General features: G+C 45.2%; 1 protein-coding gene across 1 annotated transcript; it reads left to right on the top strand.

Annotated features, from left to right (window-relative positions):
- The first annotated feature begins 1,279 nt into the window (after positions 1-1,279).
- LOC137325120 (interferon-induced protein 44-like) lies at positions 1,280-22,078 on the top strand. The gene is made up of 8 exons (XM_067989847.1): positions 1,280-1,527; positions 7,154-7,648; positions 7,745-7,784; positions 9,735-9,930; positions 11,434-11,586; positions 15,809-15,980; positions 18,892-18,992; positions 21,025-22,078. The coding sequence occupies exons 2-8, from the start codon at positions 7,162-7,164 to the stop codon at positions 21,205-21,207; spliced, it is 1,332 nt and encodes a 443-aa protein (XP_067845948.1). The 5' UTR covers positions 1,280-1,527; positions 7,154-7,161; the 3' UTR covers positions 21,208-22,078.
- The last annotated feature ends 499 nt before the right edge of the window (positions 22,079-22,577 follow it).

Here is a 22,577-nt window from a genome sequence, read left to right as displayed (position 1 = left end):
TTAATAGTTACAGGGGGCTGTGGGAGGGTGTTAATATTTACAGGGTCTGTGGAGGGTGTTAATATTTACAGGGGGCTGTGTGGGGTGTTAATATTTACAGGGGGCTGTGTGGGGTGTTAATATTTACAGGGGGCTGTGGAGGGTGTTAATATTTACAGGGGGCTGTGGGAGGGTGTTAATATTTACAGGGGGCTGTGGGAGGATGATAATATTTACAGGGGGCTGTGGAGGGTGTTAATATTTACAGGGGGCTGTGTGGGGTGTTAATATTTACAGGGGGCTGTGGAGGGTGTTAATATTTACAGGGGGCTTTGGAGGGTGTTAATATTTACAGGGGGCTGTGGATGGTGTTACTATTTACAGGGGGCTGTGGAGGGTGTTAATATTTACCGGGGGCTGTGGGGGGTGTTAATATTTACAGGTGGCTGTGGATGGTGTTAATATTTACAGGGGGCTGTGGAGGGTGTTAATATTTACAGGGGGCTGTGGGAGGGTGTTAATATTTACAGGGGGCTGTGGAGGGTGTTAATATTTACAGGGGGCTGTGGGAGGGTGTTAATATTTACAGGGGGCTGTGGAGGGTGTTAATATTTACCGGGGGCTGTGGGGGGTGTTAATATTTACAGGTGGCTGTGGATGGTGTTAATATTTACAGGGGGCTGTGGAGGGTGTTAATATTTACAGGTGGCTTTGGAGGGTGTTAATATTTACCGGGGGCTGTGGGGGGTGTTAATATTTACAGGTGGCTGTGGAGGGTGTTAATATTTACAGGGGGCTGTGGGAGGGTGTTAATATTTACAGGGGGCTGTGGGAGGGTGTTAATATTTACAGGGAGTTGTGGAGGGTGTTAATATTCACAGGGGGCTGTGGGAGGGTGTTAATATTTACAGGGGGCTGTGGGAGGGTGTTAATATTTACAGGGGGTTGTGGAGGGTGTTAATATTCACAGGGGGCTGTGGGAGGGTGTTAATATTTACAGGGGGCTGTGGGAGGGTGTTAATATTTACAGGGGGTTGTGGAGGGTGTTAATATTCACAGGGGGCTGTGGGAGGGTGTTAATATTTACAGGGGGTTGTGGAGAGTGTTAATATTTACAGGGGGTTGTGGAGAGTGTTAATATTTACAGGGGGTTGTGGAGGGTCTTAATATTCACAGGGGGCTGTGGGATGGTGTTAATATTTACAGGAAGTCTTGTTTTATAAAATACTGTATGAAAGGCTTGTTCGCTCACTGTGTTGGCTGAGTTAGATTTCCGATCTGTACTTTTAACGAGCTGCGAGCTTTAACTTAAATGTAACTGATGAAAACTCGACCTCAGAGGCACAATTTTATACAGAATACTCTTTAACCGCGGGGAGCAATCTTTTAACCGGTTTTGTTTTAAAAAGCGAAGCCATGGCAGGCTGAGTTTCAGTATCAGTTTCACTTTCATTTCCGTGAAAACCGGAACCCAAGACTTTGAAATCACAACCACTTGAGGATTCCGGCTGCGAGTCTCTTCAAATCCTACAAAATCTCGAATTTTTGGTTGGTATTGCAGTTTTTTTCGGGGTTGTGTACCTTCGATTGCAGAATGTTAGAGTTATTACTGTTGTGGAGAGCAGCATTGGCCCCAGTATATTTAATAATTGGAGCAACTAGCAGAGTGAATCTTGTGAAGACACCTCGCAAGTCAGTTTAAAGGGTCAGTGTTCTGAGATCATTTCTGTGATAAGAGACACGATTTTGCATCGCGCCCACCACCGATACGCCAGTTGCTACTGATACCCAAACACCTTAGGGGTGGACGGAGTGATGATTTTAAAAGAAATCTTTGTTCTCGGGATGTTTTTTTATTATTCGTTCATGGGATGTGGGTGTCGCTGGTGAGGCCGGCATTTATTGCCCATCCCTAGTTGCCCTTGAGAAGGTGGTGGTGAGCCGCCTTCTTGAACCGCTGCAGTCCGTGTGGTGACGGTTCTCCCACAGTGCTGTTAGGAAGGGAGTTCCAGGATTTTGACCCAGCGACAATGAAGGAACGGCGATATATTTCCAAGTCGGGATGGTGTGTGACTTGGAGGGGAACGTGCAGGTGGTGTTGTTCCCATGTACCTGCTGCTCTTGTCCTTCTAGGTGGTAGAGGTCGCGGGTTTGGGAGGTGCTGTCGAAGAAGCCTTGGCGAGTTGCTGCAGTGCATCCTGTGGATGGTACACACTGCAGCCACTGTGCGCCGGTGGTGAAGGGAGTGAATGTTTAGGGTGGTGGATGGGGTGCCAATCAAGCGGGCGATGCTGGCAATGTCGCATTCATTGCCCAACGCTAGTTGCCCTACGACAGTGCTGGTGGTGAGCCACCTTCTTGAACCAGTGCAGTCCTTGTTGTGAAAGTGCTCCCACAGTGCTGTTAGGTAGGGAATTCAAGGTTGTTGACCCAGTGACGATGAAGGATCACTAACTGACCTATGTTCAAGTCAGGATGGTGTGTGCCTATGGACCAGAATGCTGGACACCAGCAAGGATGCACAGACTAAAAAAGAATGAGGAAATCAGGAAGCAGTGATTATTAAAGCTAGACCGGGATGGGGGGAAAGGTGGGTGGAGATGTTTAAAAAGGGTTAGGTAATGACTTCAAGACATTGAGAACCTCCATTTGGGACTGAGGATTGTCTATGAGGGTGGTGGTGGCAATCAAGGATGCAGACAGCCAATAAATGACTGACTGGATTTGTGGAATTTTTCTCAACTGATCTATACTTAAACAGCATATTAATTTGGTTGTTTAAGGGTCATTCCAGTTTCAGCAGCACTGAGATACCAAATTAAAGAAAGAACTAGCATTTAATATATCGCCTTTCATGATCTCAAGACACTTTATAGCCACAAGGGCATGGTAGCATAGTGGTTGTGTTACTGGACTAGTAATCCAGAGGCCTGGAGTTATGAGTTCAAATCCTGCCACGGCATTTAGGGAAGGAAACCTGCCGTCCTTACCCGGTCTGGCCTATATGTGATTCCAGACCCACAGCAATGTGGTTGATTCTTAATTGCCCTCTGAAATGGCCTAGTAAGCCACTCAGTTGTGAAATCTCGCTACGAAAAGTCATAACAAGAATAAAACCGGACGGACCACGAGGCACCAGACACGACAAAGGCAAACCAAGCCCAGTCGACCCTGTAAAGTCCTCTTCACTAACATCTGGGGACTTGTGCCAAAATTGGGAGAGCTGTCCCACAGGCGAGTCAAGCCACACTCACAGAATCATACCTTTCAGCCAATGTCCCAGACTCTTCCATCACCATCCCTGGGTATGTCCTGTCCCAGCAGAGGTAGCGGTACAGTGATATACAGTCAGGAGGGAGTGGCCCTGGGAGTCCTCAACATTGACTCTGGACCCCATGAAATCTCATGGCATCAGGTCAAACATGGGCAAGGTAACCTCCTGCTGATTGCCACCAACCGTCCTCCCTCAGCTGATGAATCAGTCCTCCTCCATGTTGAGCACCACTTGGAGGTAGCACTGAGGGTAGCAAGGGCACAAAATGTACTCTGGTTGGGGGCCTATCAATGTCCATCACCAAGAGTGGCTCGGTCCCGCCACTAGTGGCCGAGTCCTGAAGGACATAGCTACCAGACTGAGCCTGCGGCAGGTGGTGAGCAAACCAACACGAGGGGAAAAACTTACTTGACCTCATCCTCACCAATCTACCTGTCGCAAATGCATCTGTCCATGACAGTATTGGTAGGAGTGACCACCGCGAAGTCCCGTCCTCGCACTGAGGACACCATCCAACGTGTTGTGTGGCATTACCACCGTGCTAAATGGGATAGTATTCAGAACAAATCTAGCAGCTCAAAACTGGGCATCCATGAGGCACTGTGGGGCAGCAGCAGAATTGTATTCCAGCACAATCTGTAACCTCATGGCCCGGCATATTCCTCACTCTACCATTACCAACAAGCCAGGGGATCAACCCTGGTTCAATGAGGAGTGCAGAAGAGCATGCCAGGAGCAGCACCAGGCGTACCTAAAAATGAGGTGCCAACCTGGTGAAGCTACAACTCAGGACGACATGCATGCTAAACAGCGGAAGCAGCATGCTATAGACAGAGCTAAGCAATTCCACAACCAACGGATCAGATCAAAGCTCTGCAGTCCTGCCACATCCGGTCGTGAATGGTGGTGGACAACTAACGGGGGGAGGAGGAGGAGGCTCTGCACACATCCCCATCCTCAATGATAAGAACATAAGAACATAAGAAATTGGAGCAGGAGTAGGCCAATCGGCCCCTCGAGCCTGCTCCGCCATTCAATAAGATCATGGCTGATCTGATCCCAACCACAAATCTAAAGAACACAAGAAGTCGGAGCAGGACCCGGCCACATAGCCCCTGGGCCCTCTCCGCCACCCACAGGGCATTGACCGATCCGAACTCAGCTTCATGTCCAATTTCCTGCCCGCTCCCCATGGCGGAGTCCAGCACGTGAGTGCAAAAGACCAGGCTGAAACGTTTGCAACCATCTTCAGCCAGAAGTGCCGAGTGGATGATCCATCTCGGCCTCTTCCCGATATCCCCACCATCACAGAAGCCAATCTTCAGCCAATTCTATTCACTCCACGTGATATCAAGAAACGGCTGAGTGCACTGGATACAGCAAAGGCTATGTGCCCCGACAACATCCCAGCTGTAGTGCTGAAGACTTGTGCTCCAGAACTAGCCGCACCTCTAGCCAAGCTGTTCCAGTACAACTACAACACTGGCATCTACCCGACAATGTGGAAAATTGCCCAGGTATGTCCTGTTCACAAAAAGCAGGACAAATCCAATCCGGCCAATTACCGCCCCATCAGTCTACTCTCAATCATCAGCAAAGTGATGGAAGGTGTCGTCGACAGTGCTATCAAGCGGCACTTACTCACCAATAACCTGCTCACCGATGCTCAGTTTGGGTTCCGCCAGGACCACTCGGCTGCAGACCTCATTACAGCCTTGGTCCAAACATGGACAAAAGAGCTGAATTCCAGAGGTGAGGTGAGAGTGACTGCCCTTGACATCAAGGCAGCATTTGACCGAGTGTGGCACCAAGGAGCCCCAGTAAAATTGAAGTCAATGGGAATCAGGGGGAAAACTCTCCAGTGGCTGGAGTCATACCCAGCACAAAGAAAGATGGTAGTGGTTGTTGGAGGCCAATCATCTCAGCCCCAGGACATTGCTGCAGGAGTTCCTCAGGGCAGTGTCCTAGGCTCAACCATCTTCAGCTGCTTCATCAATGACCTTCCCTCCATTATAAGGTCAGAAATGGGGATGTTCGCTGATGATTGCACAGTGTTTAGTTCCATTCGCAACCCCTCAAATAATGAAGCAGTCCGAGCCCGCATGCAGCAAGACCTGGACAACATCCAGGCTTGGGCTCATAACTGGCAAGTAACATTCGCGCCAGACAAGTGCCAGGCAATGACCATCTCCAACAAGAGGGAGTTTAAGCACCTCCCCATGACATTCAACGGCATTACTATCGCCGAATCCCCCACTATCAACATCCTGGGGGTCACCATTGACCAGAAACTTAACTGGACCAGCCATGTAAATGCTGTGGCTACGAGAGCAGGTCAGAGGCTGGGTATTCTGCGGCGAGTGACTCACCTCCTGACTCCCCAAAGCCTTTCCACCATCTACAAGGCACAAGTCAGGAGTGTGATGGAATACTCTCCACTTGCCTGGATGAGTGCAGCTCCAACAACACTCAAGAAGCTCGACACCATCCAAGATAAAGCAGCCCGCTTGATTGGCACCCCATCCACCACCCTAAACATTCACTCCCTTCACTACCGGCGCACAGTGGCTACAGTGTGTACCATCCACAGGATGTACTGCAGCAACTCGCCAAAGCTTCTTCGACAGCACCTCCCAAACCCGCGACCTCTACCACCTAGAAGGACAAGAGCAGCAGGCACATGGGAACAACACCACCTGCACGTTCCCCTCCAAGTCACACACCATCCTGACTTGGAAATATATCGCCGTTCCTTCATCGTCGCTGGGTCAAAATCCTGGAACTCCCTTCCTAACAGCACAGTGGGAGAACCGTCACCACACGGACTGCAGCGGTTCAAGAAGGCGGCTCACCACCACCTTCTCAAGGGCAATTAGGGATGGGCAATAAATGCCGGCCTCGCCAGCGATGCCCACATCCCATGAACGAATAAAAAAAAATTAATTTTTTTTTGAAGTGTAATCACTGTTGCAATGTCGAAAATTTCTGCACAACAAGGTCGCACAAAAAGTAATGAGAAAATGATCAGATAATCTATTTTTGTTTTTAGTGATGTTGGTTGAAACATATAAAATTCTGACAGGGCTAGACAGACTGGATACAGGGAGGACGTTTCCCCTGGCAGGGGGTTCCAGAACGAGGGGTCACAGTCTCAGGATATGGGGTAGGATATTTAGGACTGAGATGAGGAGAAATGTCTTCACTCAGAGGGTGGTGAACCTGTGGAATTCTCTGCACAGAAGGCTGTGGAGGCCACGTCACTGAATATATTTAAGAAGGAGCTAGATAGATTTCTAGACACAAAAGGTTCAAGGGGTATGGGGAGAGCGCGGGAATATGGTATTGAGATAGAGGATCAACCATGATCATATTGAATGGCGGAGCAGGCTCGAAGGGCCGAAGGGCCTTCTCCTGCTCCTATTTTCTATGTTTCTATTGAGGGATAAATATTGGCCATGATACCGGGGGACAACTCCCCTGCTCTTCTTCAAAATAGTGCCAAGGGATCTTTTACATCCACCTGAAAGGGCAGACAGAAACTCAGTTTAATGTTTCAACTGAAAGATGCCATCTTCGGCAGAGCACCAGTCCATCAGTAATACATTGAAGCGTCAGCCTAGATTATGTGCTCAAAGTCTCTGGACTGGGACTTAAACCTACAGCTGTCTGATTCACAGGTGAGAGTGCTACCAACTGAGCCAAGGTTGATAGCACAAAGAGTAATCGGGTAAGATTTTCATCCTACCTGCCTGCACATTAAGCATGGGCTGGGCGGAGTGCAGAAAGGAGGTTCTGGCAGAGAGGATCACACCCTCCTTACAGAACCAGCAGGATTTTCCTTCCATTGTGTATTTTTTTCCCAGGCAATTCATCGTATTGATTTAATCAAATGCTTTCTAGGTTTCAGCATGTCTGTGATATCGTCACGGCTCACAACGGAAAATCAGAAACAACTGTCCCAACTTCTTGGAAAAGTAAACCTACATTTACTTTATAAAGCGAGTGTCCATGGTTTCAGTGCCAGATCTTTCCATGCCAAATGTGAACAACAAGGACCAACATTAACTGTCGGGTACAACAAGTTGGGTTTAATTTTTGGAGGCTACACAAGTAAAGATTTTGCCTCTTATGGAAGTAATATGGATAACAAGGCTTTTCTTTTTCGACTAATTACCAATAAGGCAGATGGAAAGCCATTAAAGTTTCCTGTGAAACAAGATGCTTTGGCTATTGGTGAGATTTCGGAATGCGGTCCGAATTTCGGAGAAAGCCTTGTATTTCTGTCTGATGGCAAAAGAATCAAAGGAGAACCTGGTTCGTCCTACAGTTTCCAAAAAAATGACCTGTTTGGCAACAATCTAGATCTTGTAGAATGCGAAGTTTACCGGGTGGAAGGTAAGGACTCTTTCATTTTACCATGAATGTCTATGGAATGAGGTGCAGTTACTCAACTATTACTAAGTCTGATTTATATTTACATATGTTTTCCAGCGTTAAAAGCTCCCTGGAGAAACATAACTTGGACAACAAAGTAAGTTTCTTAATGGGCATTTCTGCTTATTTAATGGGTGCAAAATTAAAGAAAAGTGAGATTCAAAAAAAAATGAAATCCTTTCAATGGGTGTTTTAAAACCTTAACCATTCGTTCTTTTATTTCTGTCTCCGTGCTATGGCTCAGAACCCATTTCGATATAGCTGTGATAAATGTGATAGATATTTAGGTTGGATTTGGTCATTTTCCTTTTAATTTTGCTAGTTTTCTCGCTTCCTTTCGTGAAGGTACAGTTCCACGGGTGCTAGTGGCCCTCAGCCATCTCACCCAAGCACCTATCCTTTACCTGCGAGACCAGACAGTAGGCTCAACTTTCCCCTTCCCCCTCTGCCTGACCGCATGCGCGTGGGGGACAGTCGAGGTGAATTCTAACCAGAAGTGCCTCCCATATCGCTGGGTTCAAGTAAGTTATGTAACGTTATGTATGAATGTAACACCTCTGATTGAACATATGTCCAATCTTGAGAGGCCTGCAGCAGATTAAAGCTGCAGTGCCTTTTTTGACTGGCTGTATTAGTTTCGCTATTTTTCCTTTGGGATGGATTTGCCCCTGTAATATTTTCTGTTTTCACTGCCCGTATTTTTTAGAGATTGTTTTATTTCTGTGGAATCATTGAATTTCATAGCATAGAAGGAGGCCATTAGCCAATCAAGCCTACGCTGGCTCTCTGAAAGAACTATCCATTTAGTCTCAATCCTTTGCCATCTCCCCATAGCCTTTTATCATTTTTCTTTTGGAAATACGCATCCACTTCCCGTTTAAGAGCCTTTATGGATTCTGTTTCTGGTCGAGGATTGAATGCCCTAACAACCCACTGCATAAAAAAAAAATCTCCTTTCATTTCTGGCAGACTGGTGGAAGGAGCAGGGCACCCTGCCGTGATACTGTTCTTTCTGCAGGAAGGGCAGGAGAGCGGGGACATACTACTGCCCCACTCTCCCCTCACCATGGCTACAATGTCTCAAAGGTTGTGGGCAAAAGAGCATGGGAGGAGGTGGCAGAAAGGATCAATGCCAGCAGCACCATTCAGAAGACATGGCTGTAGGAAAGAACTTGGATTTATATAGCAGCTTTCATGACCTCAGGACATCCCATAGCATTTCACAGCCAATGAAGCTGTTTTGAAGTGTAGTCACTATTGTAATGTAGGAAACACGGCAGCCAATTTGCACACAGCAAGGTCCCACAAACAGTGTTGATTGATGGATAAATATTGACCAGGATACCGGGGAGAACTCCCCAGCTCTTCCATGGGAATGCCATGGGATCTTTTACATCCACCGAGGGCAGACGGAGCCTCGGTTTAACGTCTCATCCGAAGGACGACGCCTCAAATGGTGCAGCACTCCCTCAGTACTGCATTGGAGCGTCTGCCTGGATTATGTGCTGAAGTCTCTGGCTGGAGTTTGTCTTGAACCCACAACCATTTGTACCAGGCGGTGAGCGGCTAACTAGCGGTCCTTAAAGGGACTGCTAGAGGCCGCTCAGCAAACAGTTCAAGAAATGATGTCTAATTTTTTTTTGGTGAAGCCAGGAGGAGCAGGAGTGCAACTTGGGCCCACAAAAGAACTCGAGCTTTGCGGACCATCCGAAGCCTCTCCCAGGATCGCCTCCCTCCCGACTCTGATTGTCGGCCGGAGCATGAGATCCGCCTTGTTTCCCACCCTCCCAGAACCAGCTGCATGTCCGATTGGCGCCTACAAATCACCAGCGGAATGTAAATGAGACCCAGGCTTTAAAATGGCTCAGGCCTCTTGCCGACTGCCAGCCCGTTCTCTGCCAGTGGTTAAAATCGGCTCTATAGTATAATGTTCCAATCGTTATCGACCAGTGTATCATCCAACTCACTGAGAGCAACACTAAGGGAGATCTGTTAGTTGGACTATACAAATTCTGACCTTCGTAAATATAAATGTTCTTGCTAACAGGAAAAGACAAGAACTGATTGACGTCATCAAGAGCTATAAGCCATATGGAACCTCTGTGTCTAAGGCACACATTTTACTAATTGGACCAACTGGAGGAGGAAAGACTAGCTTTATCAACTCTTCAAATTCTGTTTTCCGTGGTCATGTCACCAGTCGATGTTTGGTAGGAAGTCGAGCAACAAGCACCACGACAATGGTAAACCTTGAAGTGCAATCAGAAGGGCTTTATTTTTTTTTTCTTGCCAATGTATTTCCCTCCCTTCCATCCCTGAAGGCATGGATCACCTTGCTGGGCTATGGTTCTATGGGCACATATACCCTCTGATACCCACTGTTCATTATGTGTCAACATTGACAGTGGGTGTTGGGAGGCTGAGTCCAAAAATGCCCTCACACAACATCCATTTCCAGAAGGGGTTCAAGAGTGGAAATCCTGGAGTTTTGCCCTCCCCAACAGATGGACATCATGGCCCATTATGGTGTCACTATTGCACAGACCGGTGATCAAATCTGACCGTTCCGGGACTGTATGGCTCAGCTGCTCATGAAATAAATTTACTTGAGCCACTGAGGGAGTTTAGATTGTTTTATAGAATGAACATTGGTGTGACCCACACTTAGAATACAGTGTACAGTTCTGGTCGTTACAGTCCAAAAATACATTGCAGCTTTTGAGAGGATACAGAAAGAGAGCAACTAGAACGATTGAGGGGATGGAGCAATAGATTATGAGAAGCAATTATGTAAATTATGCATGTTCTCACTGGAATAGATGGTTGAGAGGTGATATGATTGCTGTTTTTAGGATTATAAAGGGACTGGATAAAATAGATCATGACCAACTATTCCACCTTGTCCAGAACAGTAGAATGGCCTGTGCTTGAAGGGTGGCAACGTCAGAACCAATCTGTAGAAACCATGGCCTCCATTTTAACCCCACCCCGACGGGCAGGAAAGGGTTGTGCGAGGGGTTGAAATCTTAAAAATCAAGATCCCGCCTCCAAGCCACCGCGTTCCTGGCCACCGTAATAATAACGGTGGCGATTCTGGCCCTGGACGAGGCTCCTGCTAAAAGATACTTCAGATAAAATCGTGGGGCGGTGATGTCATCAGCGCCGCAACATAGTTTTAAGGTCCACGGAGGGGTGAGTTTGAAAACTTTGCCTGACTTTGAACTCCTTCTGGGCCAGGAGGAGCAGGAGTGCTCCCCCCAGGCCCCTCAAGGAGTCCTTGGGCCTCCCCAGCCCCGGCATTCCCCCGATCTTCGGGGAATCTCCAGCACCGGGCGTCTCCCTGATCTCTCAGCAAGAGAGAGAACCTCGGCCTTCCCCTTCCACGGTGAAGCCAGGGAATCCCCTCCACCCGCCAACTGCCGGGGACCGTTTCCCACGGGCCCCCATCTGCGGCCTCCTGCTGCCAGATTCCCGCTCCAGGTAGTCAATCTGGCCGGGTGTCAGGTGGGGCTCTGCAAATATTTGTTCAAAAGAGGCCCTACCATCAAGGTCAGCCATTATCATTGCATCATGCGACTACTGGGATTTTTAGAAGGCGTACTAAATGGACCTTGGTCTTTTTTCCGTTTAAGCAATTCCTATGTTAGATGTTTGCAGATTTTCCAGGTATGTTTTTAAGTGATTTTAACATTGATTCCATTTTGACAATGCATCCAAAGCAATCTGATATATTTGCTTAATTTCAGTATTCAACGTACTCCTTCAGAGGAGACAAGGAAGGCACAGCTCTGCCTCTTATTCTTTGTGATACAATGGGACTTGAAGAAGGCGCTGAATCGGGGATAAATAGTGATGATATTATCAGCATCATCAAAGGACATGTTCCGAACAAATATCAGGTAATCTGTTATTAACAATATCATATTTCCTCTGCTCTTTTCTTTCCCATGCAGCATCCATGGCTAAATGAATAAACAATCTAATCTCAGGATTCTGCTGTTGTCACTCTATGACGAGTTGCCCTGTGAGGAATGAGAGAAGGCTGGGTTTGGTATCTGTACATTGCCCATACTGTTGTTAAGGGCTTGTTATCTACTTGCTAATGTCCTGAAAACGTGGGAATATACTTGTTGAAGCTGGTTTTACAGGAACATTGGGATAGATTGTGATGCACTGGATCGGAATTAGCATTTCTCCCAGCATACCTGCCCTGCATAATACCGCGGGTTCAGCTTGTTTACGTTTGATCAGTGAGCTCCAGGTCTGGGAGGTGTTTGCAGGGTTGAGATATTGAGGTAGATTTTCCTAGTCCTACATCTGGGGCTATTGGATCGCAAGCCGAGGGAGCCTGCTCGATTTCTACCTATTAGTTTAAAATCTACTCTATCCTGTGGTGTTAATGGGGCTGCTGCTGCCGCCATTTAAAGGGGATCAGCATGTAATTTGTTCACTGAAATTTGTTACTGTGGAGGAGAAGGAAACTGCCTTCGTGGAGGATCGACTCAGCCCTCTTTCAGATGCTGACCCCAGGGATTGGGACCCCATGAGACTTGCCTACAAACAGAGTCTGATATCTGAGCATCAGCTTTTGATGCAGTAATTTGAGAATGTGCCTGCCATTGTGCAATGGTACACGACCGCATAACTGAAGAGCAGGGGAGTGGGACTAATTGAATAGCTCTTTCAAAGAGCCGGCACAGGCACAATGGGCTGAATGGTCTATGCTGCATGATTCTAGACCCTAGATTATCGTTTTTCCTGTCTACTCCAGTCTTTCCTGTGCACCATGTTACATGCTTCATTAGTTACTACCTTCTACAGTCAGCATGTTTCTGATATTCCTGCTAGATCGTAGTTCCCCAATGCCATGTTCAGGTATCTTCTGTCCAATACTTATGGCATTCGTGTGTGTATGCCTTATCATTAAAGATTTAGCTCTTGATTTAGCCCTTCTTTTAGTTGACAGTAGTCCTATTCGAGTTGCTCACGCTGACCTGTTGGCTAACATGCACTCCAGTCCGTCTCTTGGGCGTTGAAATTATGATGTGGGTCCATAGTATACAAACAATTAATGTACTTGTAGGAAACTTCTTCCTCCTCTAATTTAATGGACATACTTAAGGCAATTTTTAACTGCGGCGCATATCAGGCTCCAGTTGAAAGTATAGAAGATTGAGAGGTGATCTGATCGAGGTGTTTAAAATGTCAAATGGATTTGATAGGGTAGATACTGAGAAACAATTTCCTCTGGTGGGGGAATAAAGAACAAGAGGTGTCGTCGACAGTGCTATCAAGCGACACTTACTCACCAATAACCTGCTCACTGATGCTCAGTTTGGGTTCTGCCAGGACCACTCGGCTCCAGACCTCATTACAGCCTTGGTCCAAACATGGACAAAAGAGCTGAATTCCAGAGGTGAGGTGAGAGTGACTGCCCTTGACATCAAGGCAGCATTTGATCGAGTGTGGCACCAAGGAGCCCTAGTAAAATTGAAGTCAATGGGAATCAGGGGGAAAACTCTCCAGTGGCTGGAGTCATACCTAGCACAAAGGAAGATGTTGGTGGTTGTTGGAGGCCAGTCATCTCAGCCCCAGGGCATTGCTGCAGGAGTTCCTCAGGGCAGTGTCCTAGGCCCAACCATCTTCAGCTGCTTCATCAATGACCTTCCCTCCATCATAAGGTCAGAAATGGGGATGTTCGCTGATGATTGCACAGTGTTTAGTTCCATTCGCAACCCCTTAAATAATGAAGCAGTCTGAGCCCGCATGCAGCAAGATCTGGACAACATCCAGGCTTGGGCTCATAAGTGGCAAGTAACATTTGCGCCAGATAAGTGCCAGGCAATGACCATCTCCAACAAGAGAGAGTCTAACCACCTCCCCTTGACATTCGACGGCATTAACATCGCCGAATCCCCCACCATCAACATCCTGGGGGTCACCATTGACCAGAAACTTAACTGGACTAGCTATATAAATACTGTGGCTACAAGAGCAGGTCAGAGGCTGGGTATTCTGTGGCAAGTGACTCACCTCCTGACTCCCCAAAGCCTTTCCACCATCAACAAGGCACAAGTCAGGAGTGTGATGGAGTACTCTCCATTTGCTTGGATGAGTGCAGCTCCAACAACACTCAAGGAGCTCGACACCATCCAGGACAAAGCAGCCCGCTTGATTGGCACCCCATCCACCACCCTAAACATTCACTCCCTTCACCACCGGCGTACAGTGTGTACCATCCACAGGATGCACTGCAGCAACTCGCCAAGGCTTCTTCGACAGCACTTCCCAAACCCACGACCTCTACCACCTAGAAGGACAAGAGCAGCAGGCACATGGGAACAACACCACATGCACGTTCCCTTCCAAGTCACACACCATCCCGACTTGGAAATATATCGCCATTCCTTCATCGTCGCTGGGTCAAAATCCTGGAACTCCCTTCGTAGCAGCACTGTGGGAGAACCTTCACCACACGGACTGCAATGGTTCAAGAAGGCGGCTCACCACCACCTTGTCAAGGGCAATTAGGGATGGGCAATAAATGCTGGCCTCGCCAGCAACGGCCACATCCCATGAATGAATAATAAAAAAAAACATAACCTTAAAATTAGAGCCAGGCCATTCAGGATTGAAATCAGGAAGCACCTTTTCACATTAAGGGTAGTAGAAATCTGGAACCCTTTCCCCCCAAATGGCTGTGGAGGTTGGGGGACAATTGAAATTTTCAAGACTGAGATCGGTAGATTTTTGTTACGTAAGGGTTTTAAAGGGTATGGTGCAAAGGTGGGTAAATGGAGTTGAGGTACAGATCTAAATGAATGGTGGAGCAAGCTCGAGGGACTGAATGGCCTACTCCTGTCCCTTATGTTCTTCTTATCGCACTGCCTACCCAATGGCTCCAGCCTGAATGATTTTCATGGTCGCTCCGCCTATTGGTACTTGAAAATTACAACGTGATCATACAACCAGTGTAGGACTGATTTAAATATTTTAATATGGCTCCTCCTTGGTTTGGGCTAGAGCATTGGCTGTCGATTTTAAGACCTGCTCAAAAATTGAGTGTGGTGGGCCTCGGGCAATTGCCTACTGCCTCGATTTCCAGCGTGAACGGGACAGGTGGTACTTGAAAATAGACTCTGTTGATCCCCTTATTTTAAATGACTAACTGAAACAGCAGAGGAAGTTAAATTGGATGAAATGCATTCAGCATTTGTACACTACGATGTAATTTCAGGGCCTTTCAGACCCAAACAAGAAATATAGAGTGTAGAGAGTAAATTTTTGTTAACTGTTCATTTTAGAAAGGTTATATTAAAATGCACAGTGTTCAGTTCCATTCGCAATTCCTCAGATAATGAAGCAGTCCGAGCCCGCATGCAGCAAGACCTGGACAATATCCAGGCTTGGGCTGATAAGTGGCAAGTAACATTTGCGTCACACAAGTGCCAGGCAATGACCATCTCCAACAAGAGAGAGTCTAACCACCTCCCCTTCACATTTAATAGCATTATCATCGCTGAATCCCCCACTATCAACATCCCAATAGTCTCCATTGACCAGAAACTCAATTGGACCAGCCACATAAAAGCCATGGCTATTAGAGTAGGTCAGAGGCTGGGTATTCTATGGCAAGTGGCTCACCTCCTGACTCCCCAAAACCTCTCCATCATCTACAAGTCAGGAGTGTGATGGAATATCTCCATTTGCCTGGATGGGTGCAACTCCAACAACACTCAAGAAGCTCGACACCATCCAGCACAAAGCAACCCACTTGATCAGCACCCCATCCACCACCTTAAACAACCACCCCCTCTACCATCATCGTACCGTGGCTGCAGTTTGTACTATCTACAGGATTCACTGCACCTCCTAATTCCCCTCCAAGTCACACACCATCCCAACTTGGACATATATTGCCATTCCTTCAGTGTTGCTGGGTCAAAATCCTGGAACTCGCAACCATTGTGAGGGCATCTTTCCCACACGGACTGCAGCGGTTCAAGAAGACGGCTCACCATCACTTCTCAAGGATAAATGCTGGCCCTGCCAGAGATTCCCACATTCCGAGAATGAATAACAAGTATGTATGCTTTTAACATCAGGTTCTTTTTCTTGCAGTTTAATACAACTTCCCCAATTAAAGAAGATACAAAGGGCTACATTGAATCAGCATCTGCTGGTGCAAAGATACACTGTGTTGTATATGTCATTGATGCAAACAAAGCCACCATCCTCTCCTACCAAATGGAAAAGAAAATTTGTGCCATTCGATCACAGATTAATCAGCTGGGTGAGTGATGTAGACCAGGGGTGTCCGAGAAGTAGACCATATCCCAAATGCAGCCCGTGATCTGGCCCACCGAGCTCATGCTGATTCCATGCATAATCCAATAAACCAGGCTTCAGCAACTTTGGACTTCAAGGCTCAAAGTTGCTGAAGCCTGAAATTCCTGGTCCCACGCAGGACGGAAAGTTGGATTTCCGCCCGGAGGCGGGCCAGAATTTTGGGGTGGAATCCGATTCCACTGGGATTCTGCCCCATTTGCTGTGGCTCTTCAAATTCCAGTAAGGAGAGGGCCATGGATGGACCTTCCATCTGACACCACCTCCCCCTCCCCCCCCCCCCCCGCCCCATCAAGGGGACATGTCTGAAGAAGTTCCTGGCGTTCTTTGGGAAAGTCCTGAGAGGTCCCATGGAATCTATGCTGTTATGGACCGAGTAAAGACTTGAGTTAGGCAATTAATCTCGGAGGGGATCGATTACATTACTCTGAACCGCTAGGAGTGAAGACTTTTCCTTCCAATATTTTTCTTCAGCCCAGAAGGGCCAAGGGGCACCTCAGGCAGAGAGGCTGGGCTACCTGACTTTCTATTGACGTTAAGTGAAAAGAAAATCGGGCAGTTGTGCTACTGCCAACACACTGTGCAACTTCTATTAGCTCAAGTACAATTAACTGCTTTCTTGATTTTTCCCAGGTGTTGCCTGATTGCACTGCTCATTACTCTTCTGTCTCAGATAACCTATTGTAAACAATTTTACAACACCAAGTTATAGTCCAGCAATTTTATTTTAAATTCACAAGCTTTCGGAGAGGGTGCAGAGGAGATTCACCAGGATGTTACCAGGGCTGGAGCGCTTCAGCTATGAAGAGAGACTGGGAAGATTGGGTTTGTTTTCCTTGGAGCAGAGGAGGCTGAGGGGGGACATGATTGAGGTGTACAAAATTATGAGGGGCACAGATAGGATGGATACTAAGGAGCTTTTTCCCTTCGTTGAGGGTTCTATAACAAGGGGACATAGATTCAAGGTAAAAGGCGGGAGGTTTAGAGGGGATTTGAGAAAGAACTTTTTCACCCAGAGGGTGGTTGGAGTCTGGAACTCACTGCCTGAAAGGGTTGTGGAGGCAGGAACCCTCACAACATTCAAGAAGCATTTGGATGAGCACTTGAAATGCCATAGCATACAAGGCTACGGACCAAATGCTGGAATACGGGATTAGAGTAGACAGGGCTGATGGCCGGCGCGGACACGATGGGCCGAAGGGCCTCTATCCGTGCTGTATGACTCTATGACTCTATGAGGCTATCTCCTTCCTCAGGTGAACGATGTGGAAATGAAATCCTCGAAATGAAATCGCATTTATGATTTCATAAATGCGATTTCATTTCGAGGATTTCATTTCCACATCGTTCACCTGAGGAAGGAGATAGCCTCCGAAAGCTTGTGAATTTAAAATAAAATTGCTGGACTATAACTTGGTGTTGTAAAATTGTTTACAATTGTCAACCCCAGTCCATCACCGGCATCTCCACATCATCAGATAACCTAAAGTGAGAAAGAAAGATTCTGCATTTATATAGCATCTTTCACAACCACAGGACATCCCAAAGCAATTCACAGCCACTTAAGTACTTTTGAAGTGAAGTTGCTGTTGTAATGTAGGAAATACGGCAGCCAATGTGTGCACAGCAAGGTCCCACAAACAACAATGAGATAAATGACCAAGTGACCTGTTTTTTAGTGGTGTTGGTTGAGGGATAAATGTCGACCAGGGCACCAGGAGAACTCCCTTGCTCTTCTTCGAGTAGTATGATGGGAAATTAACCTCACAGTCGAAGAAAAATTGGATTTAATTTATACTATTTATATTGGAGATGTCTGCACTCCTGTGTCCAAATTTTCTAGCACTATTGATTATCCACCAATTTGCATTTTATATATGATGGGAGTCCATTAAGGCGTATCATGAAGGTCGCACCGGACATAGAAAGAAGAAAGAATTTACATTCTTATGGTGTCGTTCATATGAAAGATAATGCATGTAAAATTTTCATTACTATTTCCAATGTTACGTAGAATTTTTAAAAAAGTCTTTCCATTTATTTTAAAATAGAGTCATGTGTTAAAATCCGTATATTGTCGGAGGTGCCATCTTTTGGATGAGATGTTAAACCGAGGTACCATCTTCTGTTCAGGTGGATGTAAAATATCCCACAGGACTAGGCAAGAGGAAGGGAGTTCTCCCAGTGCCCTGGCCAATATTAATCCCTCAACCAACATGAATAACAAATCAGGTGGTCATTATCTCATTGCTATTTGTGGGAACTTCTTGTATCCAAATTGGCTGCTGCATTTGCCTACACAATAGGGACTACACTTTCAAAGTAATTCATTGACTGTAAGGTGCTTTGGGACTTCCTGAGAACATGGAAGATGTTACATAAATGCAAATGCTTTCTGCTTTCTTTTTTAACTAAGAGCAATACCATAGGAAGTCCTCTTAACATCTTGCATCTAGTGTGCATCTGTCACCTTTCAGGCAGAACACGTTGTCACGCATGCATACCCCTGTGTCACATTTAAAAAATAGATTAAAAGTCAGTAAGAAAGTCAGTCATTTCCCACTGGTTTCTTCTGATCTTGGGGGGGAGTTGGTATTTATAAGCAGCGGCGAATCTACAAAAAAATGTTCCCACCAATAACAATTATTATCTACTTGACATCAACATGTGCTTGTTAAGAGCAATTAGACTTTGTGGCATTAAAGAGATGGGATCTGTTAACACACAGCTCCACCTTAACAGCAGAATAATTCACTGTGTATTCCATGATATAATACTGCTGTCCTTACCCCCTGACTTATTGTGAGCAATACTATGGGAGATCTGCTAATAAATAAATGATTTATTTCATTATATAGAGATACCACAGATTGTTTTACTAACAAAAGTGGATAAAGAGTGTCCTTTGGTTGGGAAAGATGTGGAAAATGTCTATCGGAGTGAACACATTGAAAAAAAGGTACAAGTTCTACTGTATTACCAATTTCAGTAGTTTCATCATTCACAATGTGCACCTTGGTGTTCAAGATACTATGAATAGAATTTGGGGCTTTCTTTATTCTTAGTAAGTGGCACCAAACGAGTCTTGGAGAAAGTCCATTGATGATTCCCCAGGAAAATATCTGGGATGGAGGGACAGAGCTATGATAACAGAGTAGACAAAGTTTGCAATCCTTGGAGATGAGGAGGTCAAGGGGTGATCTGATTGAGCTGTTTAAAATAACGCAGGTAATTGAGAAGGTGGAGAGGGAATGGCTCTTCCCTGCAGTAGAAGAAACCAACATAAGAATGCTTAGAATTAGAACTAAATTGGTTAACAGAAAATCCAGGAGAAAGGTCTGCACACAAAACGTTGTGAGAATGTGGAATACATTGTCCCAGAAAAGCATAGATGTGGAACATGGATGTACTGGATTGTACTCTCCAGAATGTGACCACTTAAGAAGCAGTGCCAGACAGCTCAGGACACACGGATAATGTGTAAAGAGAAGTAAAATGGATGACCATCTGCAGGGGAACTGGGGGAGATGGGAATCACAGGGGCAGAGAACCCTTGAGTTACTACAGCTTTCCAATAGAAAATTCCTGGGGCCCTGCTGATTACAGAAAAGTAGGGAGGTTCGGTAATCAGTGAGGAGTACGGTAAAAGACTTCAGAAAGACATAGGTAGGTTAATGGAATGAGCAGACAGGTGACAGATGCAATTTAATATAGCTAAGTGTGAGGTAATACATTTTGGGAGGAAAAATAAAGAATAGGAGCATACACTCAATGGAGAGTGACTGAAGGGTGTTAATGAACAGAGAGACCTAGGGGTTCAAATATATAATTCCCTGAAAGTGCGAGTGCAGGTAGATAAAGTCATTAAAAAAAGCCAATAGAATTTTGTTATTTGTAAGTAGGGGCATGGAGTACAAGAATAAAGAAGTAATGATGAATTTGTACAAAATATTGGTTGGGCCACAGTTAGAGTACTGTGTGCAGTTTTGGGCACCCCATTAAAGAAAGGACATTAAAACCATAGTGTAATGTACGGATTCACCAGAATGATGCTAGGGATGGTAAACTATAGTTATGGGGAGAGATAAAAACAGAAAATGCTAGAAACACTCAGCAGGTTAGGCAGCATCTGTGGAGAGAGAAACGTTTCAGGTCGATAACCGTTCATCTCCACACAATGTAGCCTGACCTGCTGAGTCTTTCCAGCATTTTCTCTTTTTATTTCAGATTTCCAGCGTTCATAGTATTTTGCTTTTGTATCGTTATGCGGAGACTATTTCCACTGAAACAGATAAAGTTAAGAGGAGATTTAATATGAGGTTTTTAAAATTGTGAAGAGCTTTGGTAGAGTTAATAGGGAAAGACTATTCCTCTGGTTGGGGAGTTCGTGATAAGGGGCCAAAAATTGAAAATTCTCACTAAAAGAATGAGGGTAAATGTTAGGAAAAATTTCTTTACACAGAGGGTTGTTGAACTGTGGAATGCTTTGTCACAGGGAATAGTTGAAGCAGTGGCTTTTGCAATTTTTAAGGGAAAATTGGGTAAATATTTGTAGCAGAGGAAGATACAGGGTTATGGAGAGAGAGAGTGGGGCATTGGGACTGGTTTTGGATTTATACAGAGCTACAGAGAGAACAGGCCAACGCCATTAGTTTTGGATTGATACAGGGCTACGGGGAGAGACCGAGACACTGGGATTAGTATTGGATTGAAATAGGGCTATGGGGGAGAGCAGGGCAGTGGGAGGATTGATGTAGCAAAGAGCTAGATCCATGGACACGATGGACTGAATTATCCCCTACAACGCTGTAAACTTCGACGGTTCTAAGTGAGGTAGATACTTGCTTGGAAAGTATAGTTATTAAGGGATGTGGAGAAAAGGTAGATAATAGGATTTAACAGATACTGAACTGCCATGGGTAAGGATGGGCTTGATGAGCCAAATGGTCTACTTGTGTTTCTATATAATAAGTTGTATATTTTTTTTCTAGGTTCTGGAAGTTGGGGAAAAACTCGGTATTCCAGTTTCATGCATAGTTCCTGTGAAAAATTATTGGTCAGATCTTGAGCTTGATTGTTCTACAGACATTTTAATATTGTCTGCACTGCTACAGATGATACGATACGCAGATGATTATTTTGAGAACCTGGATAATTCATCTGCAAACTGTTAGATTGGTTTCTAATGACCCTGTCCCTTTTTTGGGCGTTAGTTACTGAATAGTTTCACCTTGAGTCTGACTTAACTGAAACACTCTTAACAATCATTTCCTCTCTTGCATCTCTGCGATCTCACTGTCTTGGGTAGAATAGTTTAAAAGAAGTAGGTTAGAGGGATACTAGTTTCGATAGTGTAAGGAAAGGATTAATCAGACTGTCCTGAGGTCTGCTTATGTTATACTGTGGTTGATTTCTCTTTATATTGTAGTAATAGTAACCTTTAGCTTTTGCCTGTTAAGTAAAGTATAAATCCATTTAGATGCAGTGAATACTAAACTGACCTTAAAGCAATGGTCAGTTTAGTGCCTAACTAAAAAACATTCCAGTGCATACTGATGCATACATTTCAGACAACTTTAATTAGTTGATAACAAGTTCTAAAGAAGGAAACATCTGCAAATAGATCATCCTTTTTAGAAGCAGGTGGTTGGTATGGAACGGTACAGGCTTATAATTAGAAGTTTCACTTGGTGGAACAACAATTACAAGTGTGAAAGTATCGATAAGATAACAATGTTGGGGTGTTTTACCGGTCTACGGAAAAAGAACTTGGTAAAACTAAAGTTAGTGATAAGGGACAAGCTAATTAAAATTCACCTTATATGCAGTTGTGTTAGGTAACGCAGAAAGGTGTGGATTGTCATGTAGAATGGGTAAGAGAAATGTATAAAAATTGAGTGTGAGGATTCGTAAAGGCCAAAGATTCTGAGTTCAGAACTGTAACACGTTTGAGTCCTTCTACTAAACCTGCAAGATTTTGTCATATGTACTACTTTTTAAGTGTATGTTTAATTACTGTATACTTAATAAATCTGTTCCCTCTGACATTCAACGTCTGTGAACCCTCTCGATTTGAGGAGTGAATTATAAGTAAGAACACTCCTATCCTCTCTAACAGTAGGAAGCAACTCATTCCTCTAGCAGAGGAATCTAGAACAGTTGGACAGAATTTTAGAATGAAGTTAAAAGCAAACTCCAGGAAAAATTAAATAATGAGGGGTGACTTAGTTAAATGCAACTCCTCTAAGTGTGAAAGATGAGAAGCTTGCTACAAGCAGATACAAATTTTTTGTTCACTTGGGGGCGAACTTTCATTGTTAATTCTCTCCAGGTTGTGACGCTCTGCATCAGGGGCAGTAAAGACAAAAATGTAACCATTTGGCTGTTTTGAGTTGCAAAATACAAGCCAACTTTTGATCTGAGGGTACAAATGATTAACGTGCTCATACAGATATTCCTCTGTCCTCATCTACTTACTCCACTTTCTATTCTTTCAACAAGAGTCCTTAACCCGTAAACCAACACTAAAATAACAGACAGAGGA

Source organism: Heptranchias perlo, chromosome 9 (genome assembly GCF_035084215.1).
Source record: "Heptranchias perlo isolate sHepPer1 chromosome 9, sHepPer1.hap1, whole genome shotgun sequence".
Classification (NCBI taxonomy): domain Eukaryota; kingdom Metazoa; phylum Chordata; class Chondrichthyes; order Hexanchiformes; family Hexanchidae; genus Heptranchias; species Heptranchias perlo.
The sequence above is the reverse complement of the archived record's forward strand: the minus strand, read 5'-3'. Positions and strand labels throughout refer to the sequence as shown.